The sequence below is a fragment of the Mytilus californianus genome, unplaced genomic scaffold (genome assembly GCF_021869535.1).
Source record: "Mytilus californianus isolate M0D057914Y unplaced genomic scaffold, xbMytCali1.0.p SCAF_2, whole genome shotgun sequence".
Taxonomy (NCBI): Eukaryota; Metazoa; Mollusca; class Bivalvia; order Mytilida; family Mytilidae; genus Mytilus; species Mytilus californianus.
The window spans coordinates 26990518-27007126 of record NW_026262668.1 but is presented as its reverse complement, the minus strand read 5'-3'; the positions used below and the strand labels follow the sequence as shown (position 1 = coordinate 27007126).

The following is a 16609-nucleotide window of genomic DNA, read 5'->3' as shown; positions in this document are numbered from 1 at the left end:
GTTATATGTTATTAGGAATTGAGGTATATTTGAAATCCACTTCATCCATAAAACATTTTTTTAAATCTCAATTGGGAAGAATTTGGAATTAAAATTACGATATTTGAATAGTACATACATACATACAATTTTGTACTGGTATACATATTTTAGGATAGACCTTCCTCTCCAGCACAAGATCTGAAAGACATGACAGCATTTGCTACCTTCCAAGTAGGTAAAATGTTATCCAGAGAACCAGTGGAACAAAAGGCCAAACTTCATGGGAGGCTCCTAAAGGGAAAGTAAGTATCACATATTGATGCAAAGTGTGAAGTATTGTACAGTAGTAATTTATTATTTATGAATATTTCACTTTTTATTATATATTTTCCTTTTTTTTTTTATAATTTTATATATTTTGAGTACATTTTAATGTATTTAGAAGTTTTTCTTGGCAAATGCTTTAAAGAAAGTAACCAGACAATTATAAATACATGTGTTTTTAGGGTCGGTATGTTGTGATTACAAATACATGTGTTTTTAGGGTCGGTATGTTATGATTACATTTTTTTTTTCATTGTCACTATACGGAAAATACAGTGTTTTAAGCAAGTTCTTTTCCGTAAATTACACTGTTTACCAGAACTCCTACCTTTAGCATTTAATCAATGAACAAATTCATTTTGCTCAATTTTGTTACATGAAGTTACCGGAAGCAGATAACTTTTCTGGCTTAATATTATAAGTTTATTTTTTTAATTATTGTAGGAAATTGTTTTTATTTGTTTACTTGATTTGTAGAGATAATTACATGTAAGACAATTATCACATTTAATACAAATAAAGCATGATTGCCTCCACATATGCATACAGGGAATAAGGTTGCATGCAAGCAATTATTTCTATTTATATTTTGAGAGATTACATTTCTTTATATTTAGAAGTATGAAACTGTACAGGTGATCTGGGCCAAGATGATGAATCTCACTTCTTACTTATATGTAGAATAGTTGCATGCACATTCACCATATAGTATGCCACCATTGATACATATATATATATGCTACTGTATTTCAACATTTTCTCTGGAAATTGGTTTTTACATACCTGTCATAGACAAGATGTATTAGAGAATTATCAGTCTCTGTTCATTCCTTCAGCATCCACATGCTGTACAATATAGAGAGAGAATGCTTCAATGAATTTCATATTTATTTGATTTGTTGAAAGAAAGTTCCCTTTCAATGTTGAAAACTTTCTGTGTTTGTTGTTCCAAACTTGAACCACCATCACTGTCAGATTTAAGGTAATATTTCACATATATATCACATTCAATCTAGAGCATGCTGGGGTTGATGTACTTATAACTTTACATTATTATTCAGTGAAAGTAAGCTCCCTTTTTCATTGAAAATGTCCTAGTCAGTTATTCCAGAGTTATTTGATTTTAAACCATCAGATTTATGTTAATTTTTCAAGTGTCTTGCACTGATTTGAGTATGCTGGGATAGATTTACATAACACTTTATGTGGGATCAATAAAAAGCAAGCTACTTTCAAATCTGAAAATTTTCTAATTTGTCATTCCCTAGTTATGGGACTTTAAATGTCAGATTTAAGTAAATTATTCTTAGCTTGAATATGCAAGGATCAATTTACTTCAAACTTCACACTTAAATTGAGATAGGCAAAAGAATGTTCCCTTGCTATTATGCAAATCTATGGATTTGCTGATCTAAGAGTTTTGAGACTAACTGTCAAATTACAGGAAAGTGTTAAACGCCTTAGGTTATCTTCCTGCAAGTTTTTCTGCAGTGCCATTTTATAGACTTCAAATTTAAGGACTTCTACAAAAATACTTTTTACAATATTCCATGTGATTTTGTTTCAATTTCTATATGCATTCAAAGGGCCTATCTTGCGCATCTGGTACAGCTATTTATTTAGGAAATTTTCTGCACTAATTGTAGAAGTTACAAATTTTTATGCTGTATTACTACTTTTCAATTTTAGCAAATCATAAAACTCGATAACATAAATAGCGCAAAACTTTCTGCAAATTTTTATACATGATTTTCCCGCCTAAAATGTCGATTTTTACTTTCAAGGAAACAAATGTCCAGTAGTCAGTGTTTTGGTGCTGGCATGATTTAAATGATATATTTTTGTCCTTGATTATCTAGTACACAAATTAAATAACTGGTTATAGCTCCCTCTACCTTAGAGGGTTTGGATGTCCTTTTGTTTGTTATGGTCTTATAAGTTTTCTTTCCAAACCAGTGATCTCTAGTGTACCTTACATGTTTAATGGATAGTATAAACCAACTAATTTTTGCGAGTGATTTGTGTTAATTAACCTTGTTAAATGTTTCATTTTTACATAGCGATGACTGTGAGGGCATTCCGATGTATTGTTGCCAGAGAGATTTCCATTACGTAACTTTCATGTTTGACTGGTAACCGATCTATGATTTATAAATACACAGACATTATCGAGTGCAAAATAACATTCCTTATCGCTTGTTATAAATTCATTTCTTCAATGAATACTCATAAAATATTTTTTAGAACTTAAATTAATAATATGAAAATGTTTTGTTATATATATATAAGTAAAAAATCATTAATATCTATGCACATGTACAGAAAAAATTGTGTTAACGCATGCGGAAGAATATCTCAATAATGTTTGCAATCTCCCATGCAGAGTTACCAGTCCTTGCTCTCTCTCAAAGACCGATAACTCTGCATGGGAGATTGAAAGTTTTGCGGGAAAATATGAATGCCTACTCAAATCCAATCTATTAGGAAAATCGAATTTTTACAGAAGAGTGTCCACCATGCACTTGCACTGCACTATTATTAATATAGTAGAATAGAATGATATACAAATGGATGAAAATTATATATACATGTAACTGTAATATACAAATATTAATATAATATATAACAACAAACCAGAGTATACTGATTTGTATCACTACAATATAATAGTTATTACGGTGAGGTTGAATTCCCTGTCATTTATTTATTATCCACGCACGAACTTGTCTCAGAATTTTTTTTATATCTGTACATTAACCTCACTTTCAGGTATATAGAGATGTGATTTTTTTCAGAGACAAGTGCTTTTGACCATCCACAAGAATTTGCGGTCATCTGATGTTCAATACTTCAGTACTTTGATTTTTAATTGACATTCTCTTTTTGATTTTGTAGATTAAAACCACTGAAGCCAGTGAATGTTAAGGGACCATCAATAGAGAAATGTAGAGGTATCGTTTCTGGTGAGTAGTGAGCAGAATCATTGATTGACTCTGTGAGAGAAATACCGTGGTTTCATTATTTTTTGTCTGTACATTATACCAATTTTCCTGGAATAAAGATGGTTTTATTTTCGTTGACATTCGATTTCGTGGTTTTACAACATTCTGCATACAAGCCTATTTAAATTTTCGTATTTTGTTGAACATTTAGATTCATGGTTCACCTGTAACCATGAAATCCACGAAAATTGTTATCCCACGAATAATAATGAATCGGCGGTAAAAATGAATGACAGTGAAATGAAATAATTACAAAACTTATTTTGAGATTTACAATCACTAATCCAGATTTAAGATAATTAAGGTACTACTTTAAGATTTATTTGTAATCAACATACTTATGGGTCATTTGCTCCTTTCTCTGAAATCGATTGGAATAAGAGATTTTAAGATGCAGATGTTTCATCTCTGCATTTTTATACTGTAAATTCAGAAATTAATGTGACTTTTGTATTAATGTGAATAATTTGACAGGTTGAATATCGCAATTCTAAGAACCCGCATCCTGATATTTGATACATATATCTGTATGCAGATTTTCCTGAAATCGCAATAATTAATGCACACAATGATTTCTGAATTTAAAGTAATTTCATGGAATAAGTGTTTCAAAATGAAAATGACGCTTTATAAGATTGGTGTGTCAGAAGCACTTTTCTGGAATAACCATTATCAGGAATGCTCAAGCCTCAAATATTAAAAGCCAGGAATGTTTAGACAATTAAAAACTAGAGCCCATTAACCAAAAGGGACCTTAATAAAAAGCCAAAAATTCTTTTAAAAAAATATATGCTGAAATTGCATGGTTTTGACATTTAATTTGTACAATGTAAAGACATAATCATACATGTGGTTTGAATGTGTATTCTTTTAAATGTATTTAAACTGAAATCCTTATGGAAAATTAAAAACTTTTCTTTAGGTTGTAAATCAACTCATGGTAAAAACTAGCACAGCTGATTCCCCATTTTTACTGCCTTTGTCTATGAGTTTTGTAGGAAGAGGGAGAAGAAATCTTAAAACAGTCTTGATCTTGATCTAAATATATTTGACATGATGCACTGTTTATAATCTTGATCTTTATAATTATTTGTGAATACATGAAATATAGCTGACATTGCATATATATATAATGGCATACCATTGTTGCTTTATCATTCCATTTTTTTGTCTGTCCATTTTCTTTATGTATAACACAGCTTCTGTTTTAACAATATTTTATGCCCTACCTACGATAGTAGAGGGGCATTATTTCTTTTGGTCTGTGCGTCCGTTTGTTCGTTTGTCCGTCCCTTCGTCCGTCTGTATCGCTTCAGGCTAAAGTTTTTTGGTCGGATAGTTTTTGATGAAGTTGAAGTCCAATCAACTTGAAACTTAGTACACATGTTCCCTATGATATGATCTTTCTAATTTTAATGCCAAATTAGAGTTTTGACCCCAATTTCACGGTCCACTGAACATAGAAAATGATAGTGCGAGTGGGGCATCCGTGTACTATGGACACATTCTTGTTTTGATCTAAACATTATAAGGTTGATTGCAGTAACTTCCTGTTTGACAATACTTTTTTTTTGGTACTTTGAATTTTAATCTTACCCGCTTTTAAATTTTTTTTTTCATTTTACAATAAATTATAGGAAAAACTCTTTGGTAGTTTTATTCAAATTAAGGTTATACATGTTATATATAGACCTTATCCACATATTACTTCATTTGAGGGGCATATGTGTTGTATCTACACATATGGTTTATAAATCACATACATGAATGATATGTAAATATATATTATAATGATTATAATTACCAGAGATACACACCCTTTACACTTGATATTCCTAGAAGGCATAATAAATGTTGGAAATTCCTTTAAATCCACATCAGTGATAGGTAAAATTCACTTTCCTAAATGTTTTAAACTTTTACAAAGTAAAGATCCCAATACCAACCAAATGCACTGATTTTGACATCATTTATTTAGGCAAACCATTCAGTGACTACGGTAACTATTTATTAGTTTTTGTTTTGACTCCAGAATTATGACAATTTGTCAGAAATTAACGTTAGTTTGAATTATGTTTCACAGATTTGATTTATACCTGAAAACTTGCATTAAGGAAATGTTGCATTATTTTGAGATCTTTCCATTGATATTTAGATTTATGCATGATATTTAATTTGACCAAAATGTATATATAAATTGTAAAGTTGTGAGTTTTTATTTGTATTTTATTCTTTGTATTTAAAGGGTTAGTTTTATAAACTTTTACATATCATTTTAAAAAACATTCAACAAATGGTTCTTACGTACTAGCTTTAAAATCATTAATGGAAAATCATTGACACAAGTCAGAGAGAAATATAGAAGTATATTGTGTTTAAACAAATCATATTTGTCATTATTTTTTTCTACTTTTAGAAAACAGAACATCACTGCCACCTGCTAACAAAACTTTAGCTAGAAGGAGGGAGATCTTAGAACGTATACCAAATGTTCACGAATACCTGTATGATAGGCCCCGTACTGAAGAATCCATTCATCGTACATCTCGTGCATCGAGTGTGGATGAAAACCGAGACCATATTATAAAAGAGGAATCAACAGAGCTAGAAGGAGAAACACCAGAGTAAGAATGTGGATAGAAAAAAATACTATCTACTGTGGATTCATCTATTGTCATTGGTACCAATTTTCTTGGATTGAGGAAAAATATATATTTGAGGATAAATTAACTCATCATAGATACCAGGATTAAACATTTTTGTACTCCAGATGCCTTTTTGTCTTCAAAAGACTCATAAGTGATATTTGATTTTGTGGTTTTGCCAAAGTCTGCGGATAATTTTATCAAAATCTTGTTCTTCATTGAACTTTTGAATTCATGGTTCATCTATAACCATGAAATCCACAAAAATTGGTACCCAACGAATAGTAATGAATCTAGAGTATTTCAATAGAAACCCTTTAGAGTTAATCATCGCCTGCCTACATTTCTGAATAAGCTCTTAAAGCTATAGGTCTTTCTTTCTATGGAAAGATGAACCACCTTTCTGTTGATGTGGCAGTTTGTATATCTAAAGCAGTATGTTTGGTTGATCTCTGCCAAGGTCACTTTCTGTGAATGAGGATATTGTTAAAACAAAACTTTGCATGTAAGTGAGTTAAAAGTGTTATTACCCTTTTCTTTAGATTTTTATCACACTATCTGATAAGTACATGTATCTACATTTTCTACTTGAGTGTCCTGAGTCTTTTCTAATTAAAATGTAAGTGTCCCTTAGCATAGGAAACATTTGAAATTTCATTGTCAAAATACAGATAGATGTCATCATATTGCAGGCAATTCTGTTCTTAAAATTTGTTTCCCTGTTAATTAAAAAGATGCCATGTAGGTTAGCTTTAACCTTCTTTTCTGATTGTAGAGTTTACCAAAGTGACTCATTACCAATTGGTCCAACTGGTTCCCGAATGACTACAAACAGTGGCCTTTCAGGTATATAGAACACTAATTTATTTCTAATTTCTCAGTAGCCAGGTTTTTTATTTTAAATAAAATTATTTTAAACATATGGTTAAGACATTGATTAGTGTCTGTTGTTGAAGACTTTGTTGACCTCTTGGTGTCAGATTTCAACAGATAAGCAGAAACATTTTTATAAATTTACAATTTTATGTTCATTTTAGGTCCAACCCCTACACCAAGGATGTTTGTTACAGAAATAAATGGTAAAGGAAAAGAAAATACACCTTTTGATAATAATATCAACAGTAGAATAAAAAACCAGCTTGAACTTCAACAAAACCAGGAATGCAATGCAGGAGAGACTGGTGACAAAACCGAGAACCAAAGTAGGCCAAATACTGCAGGAAAATTGGTCAGATTTGCTGAGGGCTCTAAAGAGGATGGTGAAAAAAGCAAAGACATGAAACAATTCCAAAATGCCAAAATTGCTGAAGGCTTGAGGGAAAATACAACAAACACTGTGTCTACCGAAAATACACAAATGGAAATAGCTATGAAGGTTGATATCAAAATTGTTGATAAAACGGAAAAATCTAAATCTGAAGAAAACAAAATAGTTCAAGGGGAGATTAAAGTTTTAGACAAAGGAGAACAAATTGAAAAAGGCAAAAAGAAAACTAAAGAAAGTTGTAAACCTGATGATGATGTTATAATTAAGAAAGATGATGATAATGATGATGATGACAATATTAAAGACCAGAATGACAACAGATATGCTGAAAGTAAATCTCAAAATACGTCTTCATCCCAGAATGCTGAGCAGTCTGGTTCCCAATCCATGGAACCCAGTGATAAAAATGTTAATGGGAAGCAGAACTCAGTACATACATGCAGGAATAGACAAAGATACAAAGCACCAAACACATTACAGATTCAGTCTGTATTACATGATGGGAGTGTTTATTATACCCTAGGTGCAGAGAGTCCTCGTCGTAGTCCCTCTCCAGCAAGATCGCCAAGTCCTGTGGCTTCATCACTTCGTAGTAGTTCAGATGGTTCTAAGAATAAATTTAACAAGCTGGTGAGGCCATCCTCAGCTAATTTAGGAAAAAAGCACAAAAGAAGGTCTTCTGAGACATCGCACTCAAGCATATCTGTGGTAACCAATAGAAAATCTGAATCAGCAGAATCACCATCAAGAAAATCAAAAGTTTATTTTGAAGGAGAATATCCTCCTCACCAATCAATATTCACTGAGAATAAAATTGGAGATCAGATAGAGATCTCTCTTAAAGATGACAAGACATTGACATTTGACGATTTAGATCAGGAACTTTTGGCCATTCAAGAAAGTATTCAGATGAGACGAGAGGAGACATCAGATGATGCTATGTTTATTAACCTTAATTCTGAGTCCACAGTGAAAGAAAATGATTGTGAACTCCAAAGGCAAGCTGAAGAAAATATCATGCATTTAGAACTAAATAATAAATGTCTGCAAACGGATGAGGATTACATGTCTGAAACACCAAAGGACAATGGACAGTCATATTCTGACTTGTTAGATATGTATAGAAAGAAATGTATGACAGTCAGTGAAAACTGTGGTTGTATTAGTGATTCACTAATGACACCAGGTCGTGCTATGACTAATGTCAAAAGGAGTCATTCATTTTCTAGACCTTCTTCTGCTTCAAGTAAAAAATCTTCACCGAAAAAACTAGAAAGAAGAAACAGTTTCCACTTTGAAAAGCCTACTTCTGATACAGATGTTTCAAAACCAAAAGTCTTATTCAGATCACCATCTGTTGTTTCTATGGCAACTGACAGTGGATGTAGTATAGGATTTGAAGCAGAAGACAAAATTCCTAATTATTATCTGACGTCTGCTGCAACTGATTCAGATGTTTGTGTGACTGATAGAAGTGAAGAAGAGAAGCCATTACTGGCTATGGTTTGTGATCAACTACCCCCTGATGAGGTTTGTTAACTTACGGCAATAATCATTAATTTGTTTACCATTTTTTGTCTGAAAAATTGATTTTGTGTATTATAAATCAAAAGTAGATGTCATATACTGTGGATTCATTTATTTTTGTGGGTACAAATTTTCGTGGATTGAAGAAAAATTATATTTTCATTTATACTTGATTTTGTGGTTTTGCCAAACTTTTTATGCTTTGTTCAAAACTTAAATTTGGGGTTCATCTATACCCACGAAATCCACAAATATTGGTACCCAACAAAAAATAATGAATTCACATGTACAGTATACCATTTGATAAACATCCCAACACCAAAATAAGAACGAGGGGCCTCGGTGGCCGAGTGGTCTAAGTAGTTGCTACTGTAATCACTAGCCAGTCAACACTCAGGTTGTGAGTTCGAACCCTGCTTGTGCGGGTGCACTCGACTCCAATCTTAATTGACTAGGATTGTCAGTCTTCCTATCGAAGGTCAGTGGTTTTCTCCGGGCACCCTGGCTTCCTCCACCAATAAAAACTGGCCGCCACGAAATAGCCCACAAGGGGTACTTAAAAGTGGTGTTAAACACCAAAAATCAATCAATCAAAAAGAAAGAAGTCATCTTCAATTGTCAAATACATGTGTATCTATCATAAATCAAATGTTAAATTTTTTAGAGTCTTATTAAGTTGTAAATAAATGTAGACGAGCTTATAAAAGATCTGTTATGGATACCAAATTCTTTAAAGAATAAAAAACAACAGATAAAAGAAAACTACTGAGAAGGTTCTTGACATGAGATAGGCTCATTAACATCTGAAAAGGTAGTATCAATGAGACAACAACCCAAAAACACAACACAACACAAAAAAAAAAAAATTCACTTACATTTGTAAATTTGAATGTTTAAGTTGATTCTATGTGGGAAATTATTTGTTAATGGAAAATGGATCTTTTTAAAAATCTTGGTTTAATTAAGTTTTGCAGTCTTCTGAGGCATTCATGGTATTTTAATGTTAAATTCCCGAATTTGTCCAACTGTTTTAAATGTCATACATGTACATCTAATACTGTTATCTTCATTGTAAAGAGGTGAACTGTATGTTATTGAATTTTGATTCTAAAGTATAAAGGTAAAATTAATTAAGTCTTGAGGACAATTAGAAGCTTTATAATCACTTGTGAAAAACAATAACAAGTGACCTCTACCTCATTTCATGGATCAGTGATCCAAATTAAGTTTTCATGGTCAAAGCTGTATCTCAGATACTGTAAACAATAGGTCAACTACATTTTGTGTATGGAATGATTGTAAAGTGTACATGTCCCACTGGTAGGTTTCATCTGACCTTGACCTTATTTTCATGATTCATTGGTCAATGTTAAGTTTTCATGGTGTTGTCCCTTTATCAGATACTATAGGCTATAGGTCAACTAAATTTGTTGTATGGTATGATTGTAATGTGTATATTTGTGTCTGGCATAATTCCTCTGGATTCTGACCTGATTTACATTTATCATTGATAATGTTAGTGTTATATGATACTTTTTATTAAAATTTTTATTTCCCATTTACTCACTTTCAACATGAATTCAATTCATGATAATTAAAGCAGGCAAGACATTGTAATATGTGCACTCTTGTTTAAAATGAGTAACCTGTGTCTACAAACTGTGAAAGAGAGATGAAAGATACCAAAGGGACATTAAAACTCATGTCGAAAATAAACTGATAATGCAATGGCAAAAAAAAAAAAAAAAAGACCCAAAGACAAATACCAGTATACAAAACACAACATAGAAAACTTAAGACTGAGTAACACGTACCCCATCAAAAACCAGGGGTGATATCAGGTGCAGATTTCAAGCAGAAAAAAGAATACATTTGATATTGATTATGTGTATATGTATTTCTTATATTTTGCAGACTATCAACCCAAATTCAGCCAACACAAATAATACAAGGTAAGCTTAGAAACTATATAAGGCTATTGTTGCCTGTCCTGCGTGTTCTATGAAAAAAAGCCCCAGACTGTATTTTTGACTAATTTCACCATGTTTTGATGGAACAAAGCTGGTGTGTTAAACAGTTTTACCTCTATGCCTTGCTTCTGATAAAAATAATTATGATGAAACTGAATACAAATATTAAAAAATATGAACATATGAAATCCATTCTTAACTTTAAAACAAGGAATTATATGTTAAATAATTTATGTAAGAGTTCTTTTAATTTATGCCTCTTCAATCCTGGTATACTGTGAATGTTTTTTTATTGCCTTTCTGCACATATTGAAATTAAAATAAGGGAGCACTTTTGGAATGGGTCTATATTTTAACAATAAACAAATGGTTTTTGAAAGATACGAAACTACTTGCTTGAAGTGGACAAATAATATGTATTCATACTTTGCTGCCCTCACAAGAAATATTCTCCCTCCCTTTTTTCATAAAACTGATATAATGATGTGGAAAACAAAAGGTAAGGTAAAGCTTTGCAGAATGTCCAATCATATTTCATTTTCATCACATATTTGTAAGTGGCTTTAAGTATATGATTACAACACATATACAAAGCTATATCATTGTACATTAATTGCAAATAGGAGGATAAAATGCTCTGTCTGTGATGTCATACATGTAGAAACTTTTACCACTATGATAACTTTTTTTTTCAAACTCGAAGATCAATAATCAGGATGATATACATGATCATATTTTAATAATAGATGTGGTACCGGTGTATACCTACATTAGACAGCAACCCTAGAAAAAGAAAACAACAAAAGAAATCTGCAGATCAACATTCAGGCATCTGTTTGTAAAAGCTTATAAGTTCTTCTTTCTTTCTCTATTCTATCTTCCAAAACAGTAAGAAATTTTCATAATGCAGTGAACTTAAAAGTGATTTGTTGTGAAGAAAATGAGATAAAAAAACAAAAAGATAGTTATTTTAGGCTGAAATGAAATATTCTATAAATGGTTCCTTTTCCTAATCATCCCTAGACCAATATACTGGTCAAGTGCTAATATTTGAATCTTGGGATGATACATAAATATTCAAAAGATCATGTTTTAAACCATTATTATTACTTTCAGCGATTTTACTAAATCTAGTTTCCAAGTGGTTGCCACAGCTGCAGAAATTTCTAAGCCAAAGTAAGTAGCTATAATAAAAATCTGTTACTGTTTGGAAAATTTCAATAATGTTTTCCTACCTAGTTATTTGATTACTACATTACCTGTTATTGCCTTGTACAAAGGGAAGTAACTCTAATTTGCAGAATACATTTTGTCGATTTTCAATGGAAAATTGATTAATTGATTGATTGATTGGTGATTGCTTTACGCCGCATCAGCACAAAATGGCTATATCGCGGCGAAAGCTTTCAATGGAAAATAACTTTTTAAAAACTATATATATAAATGTAATGTTTTTTATTAATCAATGCAACTATCCTCTATTCCTGAACTATTTATTGACATGAAAGTTATGCAGATCAATAAGAGGCAAGTGTCTTCAATAAAAAACAATACACCTCATTGCTACTTAGTCCAAACCAGAAAAAACAGTCACTTGAACAACTTCCTGTTTGTATCATTGGTGGCAAAAAACAAAGGTCATTATCGAAATTTTGATATATTGTGATCCAATGTTTTGAAGCACAAATTAAAGTAAAAAAAAAGCTAAGTTTGAAATGTTTACTTTGTCTCTTTGAAAAGTTTTATGCACAATACAGTGTATATTGTTTAAACAGGGCCCCAGATAGATTCAACTGGTTTGTGATGTATTGAAAAAGTTGTGTAATTTCAGAACTTATCAAGATTGGAATAAATAGCACTAAGGTGTATTGGAAAATTGATGTGAACAACATTTACACTGCAGCTGAAATACTTTCTGTTGGCTTTACACTGGTAGACCTATTTGGCAAATGACCGCGATTTTTGGATAATCTGCGCGGAACGGAAAATAATTAGAGGTTCATCGTAAATTTGCTGTGTCACAGAAAATTATGCATGTCATCCGGAGATTTACCGTGTCGGCGGGAATTTGCCGTTTGTCCGATAAAACTGGTGTGTATTGAGTCATTGATAGAACCAGTGATGCGTGAGCGACGGTTATTAATAGATCGTTGTATATAGATGTTTACATAATCCATTATACAGTGTCGACGGGAATTAGCCGTTGGTCTGATAAAACTGGTGTGTATTGAGTCGTCAATAGAACTACTGGTGCGTGAGCGACGGTTATTAATAGCTCGTTGTGATATATACAATGTTTACAGTCAGATAAACAAAACTGTCTTATTACTCTTTTCAGTCGAGATAATAAAGTTACTTACGATTTAAATATCGAATTTGGTAATTGTTCAATAAAGAAAAATCTATTTTAATGTGACCAATGAACAGGATGAATACACGTGGTAACTTTGCAATACACAACTACAAATATTCTCACCTTATAAAATTCTTCTTTATTGTCATGTTTAGAAAAGAAATCAGTTCCTGTACTAATAGAGTCTTTTTACTGAAGATGCAGTTATCCGGCAAGATGTCATACTGATTTGACACTTGTCCTAGTGTAATTAACACCTGCTGTGATATTCCTTGTACAATACAAGTGGAAGGTCGTAAATAATTCAATCTGTACCCGATTGATCAGAATTAAATTTTACCTGTACAGATATTTACTCTTTATGGAGGATATCATAGATACATGTTATATATTGTATTGTATTTGATGAAGATAATTTAAATACATTATATAATAAAGACCTATTTGCATATACATCGAACATGTTCATTCCAACCAAGAAGGTTTGAAATGGAATGTTTTCATCAAACTTTCGATACAATCAGTCCCGTAAATTATATATACGAGTCATTCATTTATGGTTACAAAATTGTTACCATTCTATCGTCTTATTTCTTTGTGCTATTAAAAGAAACTCACAATTTTCCATATCAGATCGACATATCGTAAGAGTCCTAAAATAAATAATTGAATAATCTTCTTTTTACTTTAGACACCACGTTCCCCACAAGAGCCTCAAGGTCTAATCATACCTGTCAATCATTAGCCGCAAGTTGAACATTTTGGTCAGCCTTTCTATTTTGACATCGTTGCAAATTTTTTTAAATTGATATGTGATATGAATAAAGTGATGGGAGGTTTATATACGGCCGATCAGAATTTTTTTTTTATTCTAATAAGATTTTTCTTAGTGTCAGAGTCTGAATTCGTAATCGTCAAAATAGCATGCTTTAAAACGTTTCTTTACACATAGATGTTATTAAATACGTCATACAATACATGCAAATAAAACATTTGAGTTCATTTTTTCTGTATCTATATTCAATATATCAAAATTTATTTCAAAAGGTAAACATTTATAATCATTACAAAGTTATAATTTGATTTTTATTTAAGTCGGTTTATTGAAACAATATAATGACATCGTCTTTGCAGAAGTATTAATCCAGAAATTAACGTATTTTGACTTCCCATTTGTTCCACTGTGTAGGATAATTTATTCACGAATTGCATCATAATTAATAACTAACAAAACAGTTGCTGAAATGCAAGTTGTATATTTATAATTTTACTAATATGCATTTGGTTTCGTTCAGATTTGCTGTTATAGCATGTATTGATTCCTTGATTTTCATTATTTATCTAGTTTTCAGTTGTATATACTAGTTCCAGTCAGTATAGGGCTAAATATTTTGCCTTCCAACAAAGCCAACAATTTAGCATCGGACGTATACGTGATTGCGTATTTATACATTAATCATATATCTATATGTAATATCAGAAGTAATGGACTCCTAGTATTTTGTCCTTTTATAGCTGGCTATGCGGTATATGCTATGCTCATTGTTGAAGGCCGTACGGTGACCTATAGTTGTTAATTTCTGTGTCATTTGGTCTCTTGTGGAGAGTTGTCTCATTGCCAATCTTACCACATCTTTTTTATAACGGACTCGTTTAGCAATGTTATATCATCACAACAGATGAGAAAAACCCCATGGATGACAATTGTCTATATCCATGTCAACTGGGGTTAGGAGCGGAACATATTGATTGTGTATGTTTATGAGGGTCTGGATAGGATTTATAGAAGAATAGAGAATATAAATGGACAAAAAGTGCACAACAAAGGGCCAAATAAAGTGAAGAAAATAGACGCCAAGAAAATAAGGAAAAGAGAAAAGTATGAAGAATAGAGAAAAAATGACTTACAAATTAAAAGACAAACAGGATTGAAAGACACCCCTTTCCCCCAATATTCAAGACCCTCGTATGTGTTCAAAGAAAATCTGCATACGCTATAGTTCCTTGCTATAAAGTTACGTTCTCAAATGTTATTTGCCCAAGCCTTTTAAATTAATCAATTCAATTTAAAAATCGGCTCTTTCCAAGTCAATTGGAACGTATTAACGCTCTAGATAACTCATATTATTGACAATTCTGTGTTAAGGGGGTCTCAAATTCAGTTAGACAGCTTCAGACTTTAACTGGACCAAATCACTACTTAACATAAAGATTCAGCACCCAATTTTTTTAATATGTAATTTCATCCACTTACATAAAATTTCATGCATTAGATATCAAGAAATAAATTGGGAAAGAGTATTATAAAAAAAAATGCTAGTTACACACTGTTCACACCACGACTTTAGGTAAACAAAAACCAAAGAACGATAACTGTGTCCTCGGACCATGTAATGACCTAACTCGAATTATTCAAGCCCTTAACGTCTCCGATTCTCTCCACCTTAGTTTATTTTGGCACCTTCTGCAGGAACGAAAAAAATGAATAGCAAAATCTAGTAAAGTTTTCAATATTCTGAAACTTAAAATGCATTTAAATTTTATTTATCTAGGTCCTGCCATACTGAATGGGGTAGGAGGGGTCCTGATCCCGAAATCCCGGGCTTAAAAACATGGAATCCCGAGGTCCCGAATTTAAAAAAATGTAAATCCCGACATCCCGAAATTCGAAAAAAGAATTCCCGGATCCCGAAAGGATCAATCCCGAAATCCCGAGCTTAAAAACACCCAATCCCGGAGTCCCGATAAAGGTCCTACCCCCCCCCCCCCCCCCCACCCAATACTCTAAAACTTTTCAAGATGCACAGGTTTGTCTGTACTCAGAGTGAAATTTGTAGTGTAAATACGGCCCTATTTGCGAAAAGGATATGATGAACATTAACAGTCAGCAAACTGTCACACAAGAAATAGATTTAATGTCTGAAAACATGTGTCTGAGGACATATAATAAAATATGTCGCATATATCTCAACTCCTCTTCGTGACATGTCATACAGAATTTTAATTTATACCGTCTTAGATGACAATTTATCATCGAGGCTGCTTCAATGGTAAATGCATAATATAAACTTCATACATTAGTCCCATTTCTAATGTTGTCTTTTCGTCCTCCAACATTTTTTTCAAAATCCGGGATCCGCACTCGACTATATTATGGGAGTCTATCAATGGAGCCAGAGATACATCATAACAAATGGAGGTTTCAACGACCTTGACTGGCTATACAGCCCTTGCACGGTCGGTAAATACATTATACACAGATACACTGGCTAGTTAAAGGGACAATAAACGGAAGTATAAATTGCCCCAGGTATTTAAAGTCATATATTGTGTATTATGTGTACACCGCCACGTGTGAGTGATTTCAAAGATAATCAAGTGTCGGTTAGTGTATGGAAAGGTATATACTATGAAATTTAGAGCGAGGGGCTTGCCCCGAGCTCTTAATTTCATAGTATATACCTTTCCATACACTATCCAATTTAGCACATATTTACAACTTGAGTAATCCTGTAATTAGTCTATTGATATGTTTTGGC

General features: G+C 32.2%; 1 protein-coding gene across 5 annotated transcripts in view; it reads left to right on the top strand.

The window, feature by feature from the left end:
* The window catches only part of LOC127729595 (uncharacterized), a 64063-nt gene that overhangs the window by 30405 nt on the left and 17049 nt on the right, over positions 1-16609 (top strand). For all 5 annotated transcript variants that reach the window (XM_052237416.1, XM_052237414.1, XM_052237419.1 and 2 more), the window contains 7 exons: positions 154-284; positions 3202-3269; positions 5725-5932; positions 6729-6799; positions 6991-8750; positions 10662-10699; positions 11834-11893. In XM_052237416.1, coding sequence (XP_052093376.1) covers positions 154-284; positions 3202-3269; positions 5725-5932; positions 6729-6799; positions 6991-8750; positions 10662-10699; positions 11834-11893 — 2336 coding nt within the window. The remainder of the gene's footprint in view (positions 1-153; positions 285-3201; positions 3270-5724; positions 5933-6728; positions 6800-6990; positions 8751-10661; positions 10700-11833; positions 11894-16609) is intronic.